The 18,562-nt window shown below is 51.0% G+C and overlaps 2 protein-coding genes across 2 annotated transcripts; one reads left to right on the top strand and one right to left on the bottom strand.

Moving 5' to 3' along the window:
• Positions 1–1,925: 1,925 nt before the first annotated feature.
• On the bottom strand, positions 1,926–3,062 carry FUT1 (fucosyltransferase 1 (H blood group); the record flags this gene model as incomplete). The annotated part of the gene is made up of 1 exon (XM_081275075.1): positions 1,926–3,062. The coding sequence occupies one exon, from the start codon at positions 3,060–3,062 to the stop codon at positions 1,926–1,928; it is 1,137 nt and encodes a 378-aa protein (XP_081131201.1).
• A 2,742-nt stretch (positions 3,063–5,804) lies between these two features.
• On the top strand, positions 5,805–7,199 carry FGF21 (fibroblast growth factor 21; the record flags this gene model as incomplete). Its single annotated transcript, XM_081274838.1, has 3 exons — positions 5,805–6,039; positions 6,127–6,230; positions 6,912–7,199. The coding sequence occupies 3 exons, from the start codon at positions 5,805–5,807 to the stop codon at positions 7,197–7,199; spliced, it is 627 nt and encodes a 208-aa protein (XP_081130964.1).
• Between the last annotated feature and the right edge of the window lie 11,363 nt (positions 7,200–18,562).

The following is an 18,562-nucleotide window of genomic DNA, read 5'->3' as shown; positions in this document are numbered from 1 at the left end:
ATTGTGACTGGCGCCCCAAGCTTTATGGGAATTGTAGTTCAATAATGATACTCAGCTCACTGGATTTCCACCTTCTTTCCCCAGGTTATGGGGGATGAACGCCCTAATGGGATGGGAGGATGGAGGATGGGAGTTCTGGGGGCCACTAACGAGGGTGCTAGAGAAAGGTACGGAGCGCTCAGATACTTGGAATCCCGAAAAGCTTACTCTCCTTCATGATGTAGGGCACTAGGAACACTCACACAATTTCAGTAGCAAAGGGCTGCTAGATCTGAGAAGGTAGCATAACCTAAAATATAGTGACAATCTCTGAGCTTCCACTTTCTCTCCAGTGTTTTACACACACACACACACACACACACAGCCAAGAAAGATGCAGAGACAAGGGCTGTGAATGTGAACTTTTAATTCATACCTCCCACTCTCCTTGTGGCAGCTATGCTGGGAATGGTACCCTGAAGCCCTAAGAAGACCAGAGGCTGGGATTCTTGGAGAGGGATGACAAGATATGGGTGTGTATGAGGAACCATTTTCATCACCCAAAAAGCAGCAAGGGCTCCTGAAATGGGTCAAAAGTCTTATACTCTCTGGCTCTTGCTTGGGTTTGACTTGGGACTGGGGTCTACTTATCTCCAGATCTTTTCATACTAGACCTACAAAGACAGATTTAGTCTGGCATGGACACACCTGTAATCTCAGCAGCTCAGGAGGTTGAGGCAGGAGGATTGCAAGTTCAAAGCAGGCCTCAGTAACTTACTGAGGTCCTAAATAACTCAGTGAGATCCTATGTCTAAATAAATGTAAAAAAAAAGGGGGGGGGGCTGAGATATGGCCCTCTGAGTTCAATCCCTGGTATCAAAAACAAAAAAGTAATTTAGTCCTTCTGTGATTTCAGGGACAGACAAGGTTAACAAAGAACACAGTATCCCCTGGCTTTCTGCAGACTTGTTGGATTTCAGATATTAAATCCCAGATACTCAGAACCCAGCTAAGAAGAAGAAACTTGCTTGACCTAATCCCAGAGATAATAGATCCAGATCTTGTGTTTGGAAGTTTTGACCTTCCAAATTAGAAGTCTTCCTGGATTGCTAGAAAGTTCTGCTGCAGAAGTTGCCTCACCTCCCCAATGGCTATTCCTCTCACCTCTCCCATATCTACTCTAAGAAAAAAAAAAAAAGGATGAAAAAAATAATCCTTTGAGACTTTCCTCAGGGGCCAATGGTTTGGACAGACTTTGGTCTGGTCACCACTGCCCCAGCATGGGCCACACCTTGGTTCAACTGGGTTCAATCCTCAGTACACACACAAAAAGACACTGGCTCACTAGAGGCAATCTCCCAGGTCTTGATCTTTCTGGCAGTGGCGGGGTGTTGAGTTTCTGGTAGTTCTTCATCATATTCTTTGCCATACTTATGTAGAATTCTGGAACCTATACCCCAGTCCCCACATTGTTCTTCAAAAGCATTAAATCTGGCCCTCCCTAGGAAAACTCCTTTCTGAATCACTCCAGAAACTCTGAAGGAGAGCTAATGAGGGCTTGCTCTAGATCAACCATGAGTTTGTTCCTTCACTGTTTTGAACACCCAGGGCAGAAGTAACACCTCTGCTAGAAAAGACCATCCGAGTGGACTCTAGAAGGGAGGGTTCCCTGTTCTCAGGGGCAGCCATGCAGAAATACTATGGAAATGATGATCAGGTGGGCACCGTGGCTTCTGGAGCCACCACGAGCTTCACTGGGCACTGCCAGCCATCAGAAAAGATGTTCTGCTGGTTGTAGGTGTTCAGGCAGCTCCAGGAAGCCCCTCCCCTACTTCTTTCCACCTCTGGCCAACTAGAATCTCTCTGGCCATGGGCACCACCTGCTCTGGGACCACCCCTGACTTCTCCAGAAGCTGCCAAGCCTCTGGAGACATGTCTATCTGACTCTAGCCTGATGAGACCAGTCCTAAAAGTCTCCCTGGCTTCCAAGGCCCAGCCCCTGTCTGCACTGGAGACAAGTCTGCATTAATGCCCACCCACTCAGGCAGGAAGGCAGCCTCAGGCTTGAAGACCTTCAGGAACTCTGAGTCTGGCAGGGTGAAGTTGGCAAGGTAGACAGTGTCTCCACCAGCCAGGTAGGCAGCCCAGAAACCAAAGGTGCCAACAGTCATAATAGTGTGGTTGCACTGAGTGAGCAGGGCAAAGTCCTTCCCTGGTGAGCCCTCCTGCCCATCACCAGCAAAGACCACATCACCCCGAGAGATGTCAATATTTTCCCAGCACCACTTCATGCCATTGCTGGTGACCACAAAGATGGGGGCTTCATACCGGGCCCGGAACCAGTCCATAGCCTGCTGGAGATAGACACGGTCACCCACCACACCCTTCCAGCGCTGGGGCATCACCTGCAGATAGTCCCCACGGCGCACATGGACACCCACGAAGGTTCGAGGCCGGGCCCCAGTGTGGCCCAGACGAAACTGACTCAGCAAGTGCTGGGCCTCATCACGAAGATGGTCATGAAGGGTGAATTCCCTGCTGATTTGTTCCCGAAGGTGATGGAAAAATGTCCAAGAGCAGGGAAAACCAGACAGCTTCAGAAATGGATCCTTCAAGCAGAAATACTCCTCTGACATCCAGTCATGCAGCTGCAACTTCCGCCACGGTGTCCGACTGTCTACCTCGGATGTCAGCACGGGTAGTGTGATGCGGAACACTGGGGCCAGGGTGGCATGCATGGCTGGCAAGATGAAGGCACGGCGGCCATTGAGCTGGGCCAGGGCAAGCAGTGTCGCATACTGCCCCATCTGGTTACCCAACCGGCCATCTGGGTGGACAGTCCAGGTTCCTGAGACGGGGTCAGCATTCTGAAGACAAGAGGAGGAGGTGTTTTGGGTGAGCTGTTTGTCAGCCAGGCAGATGATGGCCACTGGGGCTCTCAGCACATGGCTGTCTGGACAAAGGACAGACAGGCGGAGGCCATATTGAAAGAGGTCTTGGTGGAAGTGGAGAAAGGATATTGCTGAAAGGATACAGACAAGCAGGAAGGCCAGGCAGAGCTGGTGGCGGCTGGGGGCCCACATGGCTGGAGAGGAGGAAAGGTGAATTTAGGTGAATTCCAGGAAGGTCAGGGAGGAGAGGCCTGGGGTCAGGGACTCCTGGTCCCAGACAAGGAGGAAGCTAAAAGTGTGGGCTTCTGGGTCTTAGGTAGGAAGTGGCTGGGTGCTGATCCTAGGTTGGAGTGATGAGAAGCTTGGAATCTCCAGGGGGGATGGTGGGCTCAGCGGTGCACATCTGTAATTCCTGTGCTGGTGACTTGGGAGGCTGAAGCAGGAGGATGCCAATTACCAGGCCAGCCTCAGCAACTTAGGGAGACCCTGCTTCAAAACTAAATAAATAAATAAATAAATCCAATAAAAAGGCGCTGGGGATCACAAACTCCCTTCTCAGATGCAGCAGTCTTTGAAGGGTCCACTCCACCACTGAGGTGATAGGAAGCGACAGTTGGAGTGGCTGGAGGTGTGGACTGAGGGAGAGATCTTAGTGCCTGTAGAAGCAGGTGAGGAGGAGACTCCTGGGATCTCAGTGGTGAGAGGTTGGGGGTGGCCTCCCGGTCCAAAGGAGGAGCGGCTTGAAGGCCGAGGTTTCAGGGGCTCCCGCATCCGCCCTGTCCACTAACCTGAGGGCCTCGCAGTGGCAGGTCTACCGATGGCTCCGCGTGGCCGCAGCGCGCAGTCCAAAAAATGCAGCCCTCATTCGACCTCCCCGCGACGCTCCCCTCCAAGCCGCCTCCCGGGACAGGCCGCGAGGCTGGGGTGGGGAGAAAGGAGAGGAGCGAGTTTCTAAGGCTCGCAGCCTCCGCCCTCCCTCCGGAGCCGGGCAGGTAGCAGGCGGGAGGAGCCCCGCCCCTTACCTGGCGCGGGTCCTGGGCGCCGCGGGCTCGGGAGGTGCCCCGGCCCCTCCTCTCACCCGGCGAGGTGAGCGCCGCGCCCCAGCCCCTGGCTCCCGGCATTCTGCCGGAGCCCGCGCAGCAGCCGCATCTTGCGTGAACTGGATCCCTGCCTCTAAGCGGGACCCGGGAGTTCCAGTCCCGCGAGCTCCCAACCATGCCGGGGCTTACGGTCGGCTTCCAGCGCGGCGAGCACCGAGCGCGGCCACGTCCCAGCCGCCGTGCAGGGCCCGCACACCTGGTCCCGTCGGGTGGGACATCCTCCGCCCCTGCCGCGCCCTCCCTAAGGGATGGAGAACCTGTTTGCCCAGCAGCCGCCGGAGCGCTAGAGAATGCAAAGCCTCTGCCCGCCCTTCCAGCCCTGGAGTGAGGGCCTCCCGCCAGAAGCTGACTCGAGCCTTCCATGGTTCTCCATTCCGATTCACCCCCAGCCACACTCAAATTGCACAGCCCCCGCCCCAGTTCCTCCTTTGGAGGAGTTCAGGGCCTGGCGGTCAACTGCTGCTTTCTAGACAGGTTTTCCGCGAAGGCAACCTTTCCTGCAAACTGAAAATCCAGGGAAAAGAGGGCTCGTCTCCCTGGCCTCCAACCCAGGCCCTGCACCTGGCTCCAGGGACAAAGGCTCTGAGCTCCTGCCGACCAGAACCCGTTTCTATGTTTCTGTTGTCCAAGGTCGATCCCAGGCCCCTCTACCCTGGCCCTGAGCACCCAGACCCTTGTCATTACACATGAAGCCTGTTCAAAGACACAGGCGTTTGACTTGACTCACCAGAGATTTGATTATTATTTCTTAAAACTGAATGCTCCCAGGCCCTCCTCCCTCCAACCCAGGAATCCAGCCCCTGCACTTTAGGGGTCCCAGGAAGTTACTCAACCCCTCTGGATCTCACTTCTCCCTCCAGGACCTGGTTACCAGGGTCGGATTCTCACCATCCCCTCCCCCAGTCTATTTTGGTAGCACCTGTCTGGGCCCAGAGTAGCTGCTCTGGTGAAACAAACACCAGGATTGCATCAGGAAAGGCCACGGAGCAGGGGTTGAAGAGGGTGAAATTGATCCGTGGCCTAGAGTGAGGTTTCCAAGCCAGGACACCTGCTAGGGACACTTCTTTCACGTGGTCTCAGCTTCCTGATGGTTAAGGAAAGGGTCAGACCTTCAATACCCAGAAACCTAGAAATTGAAAAGGGATGTAAATTTCATGCGTGCAACAACAACAAAAATCTATATTGAAAGTCAGGAAAGTAGTTTCCAGGATCTTTACCCCACTTCCCTCAGACCCAGGGTCCGGGCCCCAGGCCTCCTCCCTGAGACCCAGAGGTCAAGGCCCCAGAACTGGACCTGGCCTCAAGCCTCCTCCCTCGCACAGGGGTTCAATTCCCAGACCTCTTCCCTCAGACCCAGAAGTTTGAGCACAAAGATCCTCCTTCCCAAAAACCAGGAATCTTAGCCCTTGGCTCCTTTCAACTAGTCCCAGTAGATCAGGTCTTCATCTCCCTCAGCCCCCAGACCCAAGGGTCCAGGCCCCCAGCTCAAAGGACCCCCCCCCTCATTGCATCATCCATCCAGACTGCCCTGGCCACGGTGGAATTCTGGCTTCTGCCAAATGGGTCAAATATCATGTGTCGGAGTGGGGAGGGCAAGAGGGCGGGTCTGTCTGGGTATAAATTCTGGAGCTTCTGCATCCATCCCAAGAGTCCTGGGTGTCCTGTCAGCTAGGGATCCACAGGTAGGAGGACTCAAGCTCCTGGATGATCTGAGCCACAGTCGATCTGCTGTCCCGGACAAGCACATCTGGAATTGATTCAGGACTGCTCACCTCCTTGGACCCCATACTCCAGACCCCGCACTCTGGACCCCGCCTGAGGACAAGAACCATTGATGGACTGGGACAAGGCCAAGTTTGAGCCCCTGGGACTGTGGGGCCTTGTGCTGGCTGCCCTTGTGCTGGGAGCCTGCCAGGCATACCCCATCCCTGACTCAAGCCCCCTCCTCCAATTTGGGGGCCAAGTCCGGCAGCGGTACCTGTACACAGATGATGCCCAGGAGACTGAGGCCCACCTGGAGATCAGGGCTGATGGCACCGTGGTGGGGGCTGCCCATCAAAGCCCGGAAAGTGAGTGTGGGGTGGATGATTCCTAAGGGAGGAGGCTGTGGGGCCTGGGAGAGGCAGTTCCAAATGTCTAACCACTTTGTCCCCCAGGTCTCTTGGAGCTGAAAGCCTTGAAGCCTGGGGTCATTCAAATCTTGGGGGTCAAAACATCCAGGTTCCTGTGCCAGAGGCCAGATGGAGTGCTGTATGGATCGGTGAGTTTCCCAGTCTCTGTTTTGGGGTACCAACCTTCATGGTATCATCTTCACAATCTGGGTATCCTTTCTTGCACACTTGACCCAAGCTGGCCTCCGTCCCATGCTATCTACACTGACAACCTGACTGCCACCCCTGCAGGCTGAGACAGTTGTTACCAATGTTTGTAAAATGAGGCGCAGGCAGTCACCACTGGCCTTATGTCATGTGTGAAAGGCAGAATGGCCTGAGAGGCTGAGTCTCAGAACTATAACCCCTGCTCCTGGCCATGCGGCTCCTGCATGCCTCGCTTATCCTGAACATGGGGAGGGACATTCCAGGAATCCGTGGCTCACAGTGAACATGACCTTGAGGCAGTACCCAGACCCCCTACCTGGCCTTAGAAAGCCATGACTGGTACCGGGCTAGAATGTTCTCTGTGAAGTAAGAACAGGGAGGTGATCTCTGCAGGACTGCCCTGGGGTAAAGGAGGAATTTGCTTGTAGTGTTCTGTTTCCTAAGGGAGCCTGGGGACCTGGACCCCTGGGTCCCTGGGTCTGAGGCGGGACACCTGGGGCCTGAGCCTCTGGGTCTGGGAAGAGGGCTGTGTCTGGACCCTGGGTCTGAGGGAAGAGGGCTGGGGCCTGGACTCCTGAGTTCTAGCAGACTTAGGTCTCTGAACCCTGTTCTCTGTCCCTCAGCTCCACTTTGACCCTGAGGCCTGCAGCTTCCGGGAGCAGCTTCTGAAGGACGGGTACAATGTTTACCAGTCAGAATCCCACGGCCTCCCCGTGCGCCTGCCCCCTAACTCACCATACCGGGACCCAGCGCCGCGAGGACCAGCCCGCTTCCTTCCACTGCCAGGCCTGCCCCCAGCAGCCCTGGAGCCACCAGGGATCCTGGTCCCTGAGCCCCCTGATGTGGGCTCCTCCGACCCACTCAGCATGGTGGGGCCTTTGCAGGGCCGAAGCCCCAGTTACGCTTCCTGAAGCCATGGGCCCTTCATTCTGGGGTCTCCTCTTATTTATTGGGGTATTTATCTTATTTATTTATTTTTATTTTTTTCTATCTTGGGATAATAAAGAGTCTGAGAGAGGAGTATCTAACGAGTCTGTGTGTTTGAGAGAGGAAATGGGATCTGTGTCTTGTCTCTGTTGACCCTGAGATCAGTCCACATGTCTGTCCCCGTTGCCTTAAGGCCCCAGTCTACCACTGGTCCTTATTTTTCTGTTCTGGCAAGGTATCCCAAGGGTCTCCAGGACTATTCCTACTCTCTGACAGGACAGGAATTCTTATCCATCCCTGCCCCCATCCTTGTTAACATTATGGAACTAATAATTCTCTGAGGTACCATAATAATGTGGGACTTAAAAAAAAATCCACACTGTAGCCCCACAGCCTCATGGGAAATGTAGTTCCTTGGAAGTAGGAATGGGGAGATTCTTTGTCCTCAGAGCTGAGTGGGGCAGGGGCTCCTGGATCTTGCGGGGGGGGGGGGGGGGATACATTTGCTGCTAGGATAACACTGGAGTCCTGAAGGATTACCGAGCTGGACATCTAGATACCTGGGTCCCAGAGGGACGGGGAATAGGAACCTAGACACAGTGGTGTGAGGGAGGAGGGGCTGGAGACTGGGAGTCCAAGGTCTCAGGAAAAGGGTCAGAAACTGTCCATCCAGACACTTGAGGACTTGGGAGAGTATCCAATCCCGCAAATGCTTGTCTAGTCTCCTCCCCTCCTACAATGTAGATCTTCATGTTCTTCATCATTTCCAGGCCAGGGAGGATGTGAGGCCAGGGTGTTAGACTACAGCTCTCAGGATCAAGCTCGTCCCTGCCTGTCCCAGGTGTTGGACAGACCAGCCTCATAGAAGTTGCAGTCTGGGGCTCTTGACCCTAACTCTGAGGTTCAATCGACACAAATATTGCTGTCAAGTGACAAATAGTCCCTGAGGGTTTCAGGTGGGACCTGATACCCAGAAGAAAGTCAATGTCCGGTAGAAAAGGCAGTTTTCCCCTCTGATGGACCAAGGCCGGCTCCATCAAGGAAAGAGAACTGTGAAGGCTCCCGGGAAGGAGTGACTCAGATCCCAAGGTGCCTCACATGAAGGGCAGGCTCCTCGCCAGAAGAGCCCCCTTATCTTGACAAGAAAAGGAAAGTCATCCTGGAGTTACCCTGGAAGAAGCACTAGCCATCACCCCGGCCACCTACCCACCCACACACCACGTCTGGGTGGAGGCTCGGAGAACAGAGGTCAGAGGCCAGAAGCCAAGGAGGAGGGACTGGAGGAAGGGACTGTGTGACGGAGACCCACAGAGGCCCAGAGAGAGAGATGGAGACCCAGAGAGGGAAGAACAGAGACTCCAAGATGGGAGAAGACAGAGTCCAGGAGAGGGTAGTCAGGAGGGTACTTGGGCACGGGGCTCCATTTCCAAGGACCCTGGACTCTTGGGCCTCCTTTCCAGAAGGAGGAGTCCCCTTCTCTCATCTGGACACATTATTCCCCCCTTGCCTGGAGAGCTCAGCTTGCACCTCTCACCACTTCCAGACCCATACTCCTGTCAAGTCACAGCAGGATTTACAGGATGAGACGACACAGTGATGGGTGAGAGACACAGCAGCGAACACGCTGCAAGATCTCGCATGTTGATACTGACAGGAAATGGCCTGGGAAGGCTGGGATCCTGGGGTAGGTCACTGTCACCTGGAAATGTCTTAGAAATGCAGGTGCTGAGCCTACTGAATCAAAAATTCTGAGCCAGGCACCGTGGTGCACGCTTGAGATTCCAGCAGCTCGGAGAGGTTGAGGCAGAGGATCATGTGTTCAAAGCCAGCCTCAGCAATTTAGGAAGGCCCTAAGCAACTCAGAGAGACCCTGTCTCTAAATAAAATATAAAAATGGGCTGGAGATGTGGCTCAGTGGTTAAGCACTCCTGGGTTCAATCTCCAGTACCAAAAAAAAAAAATAATAATAATAATAATAATAATTATTATTATTATTATTCTGGGAATAGAGAACTCAGAGATGGAAGTTGCAGTTGCAGTGGGACAGTGGAAAGGGTAATGTCACTTTCCTAGAGAAGCCACACAGCACTGCAAGCTTAAACTACACAGACCTGTTCTTCCATGGTTCTGGATATTAGAAACCCCCAGTCAAGGTGTCTGCCAGGCAGTGCCTTCTCAGGAGTCTCCAGGGGGAAGATCCTTCCTTGCCTCTTGCAGCTTCTGGTAGTACCTGCAAGCCTGGGCATTCCTTGGCATGTAGATGAACCACGTCTCCATGTCATGTGGCTTCCCTCCATGTGCGCACCTGTGCCTGCATGACAATTTCTTCTTCCTTTATTTATTGCAGTAGTGGGAGGTGGAACCCAGGGCCCTGTGCATGCTTGGCAAGCACTCTCCTGCTGAGCTGTATCCCCAGCCCCTTTTATTTTATTTTGAGACAAGGCTTCACTAAGTTGCTGAGGCTGACCTCGAACTTGCAATCCTCCTGTCTCAGCCTCTCAAGTTGCTGGGATTACAGGTGAGCACCACCGTGCCCAGCAAAATTTCCCTCTTCTAGTGAGGATGCCGCTCATTGGGTTAGAGCTCAACCTAAACCAGAGCCTTGCTATCACTTGATGACATCTCCAGTGTTCCTATTTCCACAGAAGATCACATCCTCAGGTACGTTGGGTAAGGACTTAAATATATTGTTTGGGGGACACAATTCAATGTAGTACAGGGAGTGACTGCCTAATGGTTATGGGGTTTCCTTTTAGGGGGATGAAAGTGTTCTAGAACTAGAGCCAGCCTTAGTAACTTAAAAAAAGGGCAGAGGAGGGGTTGGGGCTGTGGCTCAGTGGTAGTGCACTTGCCTGGCATGTGTGAGGCACTGGGTTTGATTCCCAGCACCACATATAGATAAATAAAATAAAGATTTATTGTGGGAGATAAACCTTGCATGTGACTGAGTCACACTCCCCGGCTGGGTGCTGAGATGCTCAGTCACAGAAATGTGGCAGAGCTTCCCCCACCCTTCTTGGGTTCGAGGGTCGGTGTCTCGTGCATGGATGTGTCTTGCTACAGCCCCGTGGGTGAAGCTACGCTCACCTGTTCCTTTGTAATCTAACCCCTTGCCCTGTTTAGGATAGAATCTTCCATGGAAGTGCCTTGTGTGTGTCCCCTCCTCTTACTGTGCCCTTGGGTGTGGCCTACCCAGGTGTCAGTCAACCTGCTGACAGTGGACATCATGAAGATAGACTCAGCCCCTGAAACCTGACCCCTGGCCTCTTTTGAATAGCTTCTCCTCAATAAAAGGGATCAGCGAGTGCTCTCACTCTCTCTTTCTGCCGAACCTTAAGGTCAGAGGAGCCATCACAGCGACCCCAAAGAAAAAGGTGTTTGTGGGGCTGGGGATGTGGCTCAAGCGGTAGCGAGCTCGCCTGGCATGCGTGCGGCCCGGGTTCGATCCTCAGCACCACATACCAACAAAGATGTTGTGCCTGCCGAAAAATAAAAAATAAAATTCTCTCTCTCTCTACCTCTTAAAAAAAAAAAAAAAGGTATTTGTGTCTCTTGTGTGGTTATTTTGTGCAGCCCAGTCAGCCCAGTTTACCTGGAGTGACCCCTGAGCCTTTTAGTCGCGAGAACAGAAACCCGGCAGTATATCAACAAGTAAAAAATAATATTTTTAAAAAGGGGGGCTGGGGATGTGGCTCAGTGGTTAAGTGCCCCAGGCTTCAATCCTCAGTACCAAAATTTAAAAAAAAAATTTTTTTTAAGTTAAAATGGTAAATTTTATGTACTATTATTTATGTATATTATGCAATTTTCCCATAGTAAAAAATTAATCAGTTAACTGAAAAATCCCAAGGGGGGATAGTAGGGGATAGGAAAGGTAGCAGAATACAACAATTACTAATAGGGCAGTATGTAAAATTGTAGATGTGTAACCGTCGCGATTCTGCAATCTGCATTTGGGGTAAAATTGGGGGTTCATAACCCACTTCAATCTAATGTATGAAATATGATATGTCAAGAGCTTTGTAATGTTGTGAACAACCAATAAAAGAAATTAAAAAAAAAAAAGAAAAGAAAAATCCCAAACCTCTCGGTTGCTGGGCTCAGTCACCTGTTGTGTTAGAAACCCTCTGGGTTCTGACACATTGTCCATTTGAGAACCTCTGCCTGCAAAGATGTTCATGGCACGAGCTCAGAATGGGCTCATGGGAAAGAACACCAGACCTTCTGAGCCTCCAACCGTCAGTGTCTCAACTGTGGGCTCTGCCTGTCCTTCCTCCTATCTGCCTGTTAGTCTCAGCCCCCCCCCCCCCCCCCCGCTTTGTCTGTCTTGTCAGACTCCATCTCTGCCTGCCTCCCTCAGCCTCCCTGTCCTCCCATCCCCCCTGTCCTGCTCCTGGTCTCTAAGGGGCCCTCTCCCTCAGCAGGCTGGCTATCCCCACAATTCCCCAGTGAATTCCAGACCCTCTCCTAATTGTTAGGCTGCCCGTGAAAGCCCCATCCCTGCAGCCTCTGGGTCTGGGGGCAGAGATAAGTGATCCCACAGCTGACCGATGGAGGGAGGGTCTGAGCAGGCTGCAGAGGGCCATCATGGAGGTGGGCAAATGGGTCCAGTTACTTAAACTGGGAGGGTCATGTGTCTTGGTGCCGGAGGAGAGAGGCAGGAGAGGAAGCAGATTGCCATTTTACTTCTGGAGAGACCTGAGCTGGGGACCCCAGAGAAGCACCACAGACCTGCCTGGGAAGGACCATAGTGGGTGCTGTTATAGCCAAGCTTAGCTGGTCAGCACTCTCTAGGATATAAATCAATAATACAAGGTAGAATTATAGGACAAGTAGTGTTAAGCTGGCATAGTCATAGGTTAGAAGCAGTATCTGAAGAACTTAGCCTAAGTTACTCCATTTTATTTATTTTTTGTTGTGCTGAGGATCAAACCCAGGGCCTTACATGCCAGGCAAGCACTCTTCCAACTGGGCTATATCCCCAGCCCAGCCTACACGACTCCATTTTAAAAGAAACCTTCTTGATTAGAGTTGGCAGTTAGCCCAATTAAGAAACTCTAATTGTTGCAGCCCCTGCACAACCACAAAGGTTGACCCTTCCCCTAAGGAAAAGGTCCCAGTGCTGGCAACAGACCACTTGCTACACTGGAGCAGTTCACCCAGCACTAATTTTACCTTCTGTAAGAACTGCTTTGTGCAATTGCAGGCCCCCCATGCCAGGGGAAGTGTTTTTTATCTTTAAAGGCTTGTAGGTACCAAGGTGGGCGCTGCTCCCTGAAGGTGCCTTGCTGAGGGGCAGTGCCAGATGGCTAATAAAGACTCTCCAATTTGGACAAAATTTGGACTGAGAGTGTTCTATGAGCGATGGGCCCAAACAGATGCCCCTTGCTGAAACTGATTATGTGCCAGGATTCTGTGCACTTTAACCCTGTTCAGTCTTTTAACTCCACAACTGCCCTATGAAGCAAGTTCTCCTTAGATACCCATTTTCCAGATGAGAAACTGAGGCACAGAGAGGTTACCTGACTGCCCCAGATTCAACAGCTGGTTGGGGCCAGAGATAAGTGATCCCACACACGATTCTGGGTGCATCTGTTTGTATCTGACTCTATCTTTACACAGCCTTCTCTGCTGCGGGTGTGTGCCTCTGTGTTTAAACTTCTCTCTTTTTATAAAGACACTTCATACAGGATTTAGGGCTAGCCTAACTCTGGTATGACCTCATCTAACTTCATTGCATCTGCAAAGAACCTCTTTCCAAATAAGGTCACATTCTTAGGCTCCAGGGGAGCATGAGGTTTGGGGGGGACATTACCTAACCCAGCCTACACCAGTGTGAGTAGAGAGTACTACATGCCCCACCCTGCTCCCACTCAGCAGGCCATCTGATCAGGAGAGACCCTCAGCGGGGAGGGGGCGGCCATGACTGCCTTACAGCAGTTACCGTTCATAAAGGTCCCTCTTTACTGCTTCTCTCTGGTCCCACAACCTCTCAGCACAGACACATTTCTAACATTGGCTGCTGAGGTCCATCTCCTCTGTGTCCTTCACCCCAAGTTCCTGTCAAGATCTGTTTGGGTTTTGCTTCTATTCATTTCCACAAGTGCTTCATCAAGTGTTTCCAGATCCCTGAGGACCCAGATCACATCTGCATCTTCCAGCCTGGCCAAAGCCCCTGGCTCTTAACTGCAGATCAGAGTTCTGCAAGTTGTGAAGGCTGTTGTTAGTACTGTGCCTGAGGGCGGCCTCTGTCTGGACAGGAGGACTTGGGAGAACCTTCAGTGTCCACAGCCCTGTTGCTCATTCTCTTTTCTTTCTACACAGCTGTTCTGCCTTTAACTGCCAGTGGTTTGGCCCTACCCACTTAAATTGCAGGGTTTGTAGGTGCCTTAGTCCATTTTGTGTTGCTAGAACAATATACCTAAAGCTGGATAGTTTGTAAGGAAAAGAGGTTTATTGAGCTCACAGTTTTGGAGGCTGAAAATCTAAAATGGAGCTGCCGAATCTGTTCAGCCCCTGGTGAGGGCCCTTCTGGCTCATTACAACATGGCGAAGATGTGGAAAGAACTGTGTGCACAAAGGGGCAAGCCTGTAGGTTGGCCTTGCTTTATAGCAATCTGCTTTCGGGAGGGCAAACCTAGTCCTGCAAGAATGCATGAACCCCTTCCAAGGGTGGTGACCCATGACCCTTTTGCCTTCCACTGAGTCTCACTTATAAAGATCCAGCACCCCCCCCCCCCACACACACCAACTCTGTCACACTGGGACCAAGCTTCCGGTACATGGATCTTTGGGACGGTCAACCCATAGCCAAACCCTAGGGGTAGGTTTTGTACATGTGGTTTGTGAGCTTTTGCTTTTGCTATCCCATGGCTTCACCTGGGTTTGGGGGGTGGCAGCAGAATTAGGAAGATCAAAAAACCATGCTGCCTAACTAAAATGAAGTAACAAGGAAACATCAAACAAATTACAATTGAGGAACCTTCTGCAAAATAACTGGCCTGGACTCTTCAAAAATGCCAATGTCTCCAGGCATAGTAGCCCACACCTCTAATCCCAGCAGCTCGGGAGGCTGAGGCAGGAAGACACAAGTTCAAAGCTACCCTCAGCAATTTAGGGAGGCCCTAAGCGACATAGCGAGACCCTGTCTGTAAATAAAATATAAAAAGGCCTGGGGATGTGGTCAGTGGTTAAGGGCCCCCGGGTTCAATCCCTAGTACAAAAAAAAAAAAAAGCTTCGGTTTGAGATGAAGATAATTTGCTGCCCGTGGATGGTGGAGATGGTTGCACAATACTCACGGATTTGAGGCCACTGAACTCTACAGTTAAAATGGCAAATATTATGTTATGAAAATTTTACCAAAGGGCTAGGATGTGGCTCAATCGGTAGCGCGCTCGCCTTGCATGCATGCAGCCTGGGTTCGATCCTCAGCACCACATACAAACAAAGATGTAAGAAATGCTTCTCCCATAGAAAGCCCCACCTCTGTGCCCATCAACAGTTGCTTAACATAACATGTTTGGCAACACAAAATGGCAATTCTTTTTTTTTTCTCTGATAGCAAAATTTAATTATAAGAATACCAAATAATGAAACTGAAAGGGTAAAGTTTCTAAGCTGGAAAGTTTGAATTAAAATGTAAAAGATTAGGTACTATTAAGTTTCTCTGTTACACCCAGATTCCTGAGATAGTTAAGACAACGCCCTACTGGCCATTCAGCCTAGGGCCCTGTGCAGTTCGTCACAGGGCCCGAACCAATCAGTTTGAATATGTACCCAGTTTAAAAGTGACCAATCACCCCTGTCCAGCCTGTTCCCGCCAATGAATGGACTAATCATGTATCAGAGTTGTTGTTCAATTTTCCCGCGCCTCATGATGATTTGTTCTGATGTATGCAAAGCCCCCCACCCTCTCCAAAAAGTGTACTTAAGCTCTGCTTGACCTCTGCTCTGGGCTCTGGGCTGCTCTCCCTCCTTGAGTGAGCACAGAGTCCCAACGCGTTGGAACGGATCCCTAATAAAAATCCCCCTTGCAATTGCATGAAGCTAGTCTCGTGTGGTCTTTCCTTCTCTGACGTTTCGCCGGACCCTTACAAAACATGATAAATTTCATTACAAGATCAGATATAGAAACTCTTCTATGAATAATTACATTGACATTTGCCAAGTATACTACAGAGCCTAAATTCTATAGTATACTTGGCAATTTTTAAAAAATATTTTTTAGTTGTAGTTGGACACAATACCTTTATTTTTATGTGGTGCCAAGGATTGAACCCAGGGCCCCACACTTGCTAGGTGGGTGCTCTAGCACTGAGCCATAACCCCAGCCCATACTTGGCAATTTTAACACTCAACAACTCTTAAGTTTCCACAGAAATTGGGGTGTAGTTCAGTGATAGAACATGTGCAGCCCTAGATTTACTCTCCAGTATATAAAAAAAAACTGAAAGGGTAAAGTTTCTAAGCTGGAAAGCTTGAATTAAAATGTAAAAGATTAGGTATTATTAAGTTCCTCTGTTACACCCAGATTCCTGAGTTAAGACAACGCCCTACTGGCCATTCAGCCTAGGGCCCTGTGCAGTTTGTCACAGGGCCCGAACCAATCAGTTTGAATGTGTACCCAGTTTAGAAGTGACCAATCACCCCTGCCCAGCCTGTTCCCGCCAATGAACGGACTAATCATGTTTCAGAGTTGTTGTTCAATTTTCCCGCGCCTCATGATGATTTGTTCTGATGTATGCAAAGCCCCCCACCCTCTCCAAAAAGTGTACTTAAGCTCTGCTTGACCTCTGCTCTGGGCTCTGGGCTGCTCTCCCTTCTTGAGTGAGCGCTGGAACGGATCCCTAATAAATCCCCCTTGCCATTGCATGGAGCTAGTCTCGTGTGGTCTCTCCTTCTCCGACGTTTCGCCAGACCCTTACAAAACTAAATAGGTTAGTTTAGTTTTTAGCTACAAAGGGAATCAATCAGTTTTCATGAGGACCAACCATTACTATGTATCTCCACTTTAACTCCTTATTAGTGTGATATAATTAACTGACATATTTAGGATTTTAGTGAAATTTTAGTAGGCAAGTCAATAAAATGATAAAACCAGGAATTTAAAATTCTTAATCCTAATCTTAAAAGATACTGTTATTGAAATGTTCATCAGGCAGGCATAGGGAACAAGAGGAAAACCCTCTCTACAATAGTCATGTATCCAGCTGCCCAGTAAACTACAACAGCAGAATTACTATTGATTATGAAGAAAGTTTGAAATGGGAAACTGCCCACTTGAGAAAACTTTAAAATATGTGGTAATGTAAGTACCAGAGAAGCAATAAACAGACATCAGTTTTTAGTCCCACTTTGCCACTCAATTGATATGAGTTACTCAATCGGACTTGAATTTCTTTATATATAAAAATGCTTCAGGCAGTGGTGCATGTCTATAATCCCAGGAACACAGGAAGCAGGACGATCACAATGTTAAGGTCAGCCTCAGCAATTTGGCAAGGCTCTAAGCAACTTAGTGAGACCTCAACCACCACTTCCTACATTCTGGTACCAAGTCTTCTGACTCCATCATGCTCTCGTGCATAGACGGTTCACTCTCCTAGGACACTTGTCTGGTAGACATCAATCTTTGGGATCTCAACTCGGAAACAGTTAGCCAGCAGTTTAATGGGTTTGCCCATGGTGCCATAGCCAGGTCTTCTGGGCACCATGAGTAGGGGCTGGGCCCCAACAGGTCCTGCGGAGCCGATTTCCATTCATGGAGCTGGGGGGAGTGCTTGGGGCGAGAACGGCGCCCGCCACAGGGGCGAGGCGGCGGCGAGGGGGCGACGCGGCGCGACAGGCACCTCACTCGGCCCCGAGGCTGGGGACGACGACGACGGATTCCCCTCCGCTACCGCCCTCCGAAGGCGCTCGGCCGGAAGACAGCCCGGGATCAGGCAAGAGAAAGGAGCGGCGTGAGGCGAGGAGAGGGGACCCCGTCCGGAACTTGCGTCGCCGGCGGCCCCAGACGCTCGCGCAGCTCCCCACCGCCGCCGCCGCGCTCCCCGGAGCCGCCCCGGAAGCCCGCCGGCGTCAGTTCCGCCGTCCCGCGCGCCCGGCGTCGGCGCCTCGCCTCCGGACCCGAGCGTAGGGAGCGACGTCGGTGCGGGCGCGGCCGGCGCGGAGGACGCGGGGGGGGTGTCCGGCAATTCTTACACCATGTGAAATTGTTCTCTCTTTGGTTTCCATTTTTCTTGGACAATGAACCCTGTCAGAGATTAGTCTAGATGTTAGTAACCATTCTTTTTTTTTTTTTTGGGGGGGGGTGGGCACCAGGGATTGAACTCAGGGGCCCTCAACCACTGAGCCACTTCCCCAGCCCTACTTTGTATTTTATTTAGAGACAGGGTGTCACGGAGTTGCGTAGCACTTTGCCATTGCTGAGGCTGGCTTTGAACTCACATTCCGAGCCGCTGGGATTACAGGCGTGCACCACCGCACCAGGCCAGTAACCATTCTTTAACTTGTACTCAACTAGGGACATTTTGACCCACTCCCTTTTCTGCTTATGATTTTAGATTTCATGACATTTGTTTATGGTTTCAATCATAGCAACAGCCTCTTCTGCTCTACCATGGTTTTGGACTATATAAAGTGGATTCAAACCCCGGGAAGGGGGTCGAAGGGTGTAGACTTGCAGCCTGCCCTTCAGCCCGCCAGCTGGTGGATGCAGACCGCCAACTGGTGAATCAAATTTCCTGCTTTAAGATGGACTCCGTGATTTATTGCAATCTCGACGTAACAACAGGAAACCAACCCACATGAAGAAAAACACTGAGAGGGTTTTGCTGTTTCTGTTTGGGCTCTAGATAAAAGAAAAACAATTCTCCATGGAAGACCAGCCTTCTGTGGAACTGGGGTCTGAAATCAGATGGGTCGGTGGACCCCAAACGGGGAAAGAAATGGAATAACAACTGGGATTGTCACATCCCCAGGCCTCTGCCCAAAGCAAAGGCAAGACACGTCTGAGGAGCCATCTCTCACCTGTGATTCCACAGATGACTTGAATGAGCTCATAACCCAGTGTCCTGAAATATCCTAGGAGCCCAGGTACATGGCACATGACCACAGACTCACTGATCATCAGGGCCACCCAGCCTCAGCCCCACCTGTCCCTAATAACTTGAGATGTTAGAACTGTCAAAGAAAAACAATATGGCAACATTTTTTAACTTATGACAGATATTCATAACCCAAAGTTTACTATCATGACCATATCTCCCCACCCACTTGGTACTGGGGGTTGAACCCAGAGATTATACCACTGAGCCACATCCCTAGCCCTTTTTATTTTATTTTGAG

This window comes from Spermophilus citellus, assembly GCF_964194105.1.
Source record: "Spermophilus citellus genome assembly, chromosome: 18".
In the NCBI taxonomy this organism is placed as follows: domain Eukaryota; kingdom Metazoa; phylum Chordata; class Mammalia; order Rodentia; family Sciuridae; genus Spermophilus; species Spermophilus citellus.
This window is presented reverse-complemented; position numbering and strand designations above follow the sequence as displayed.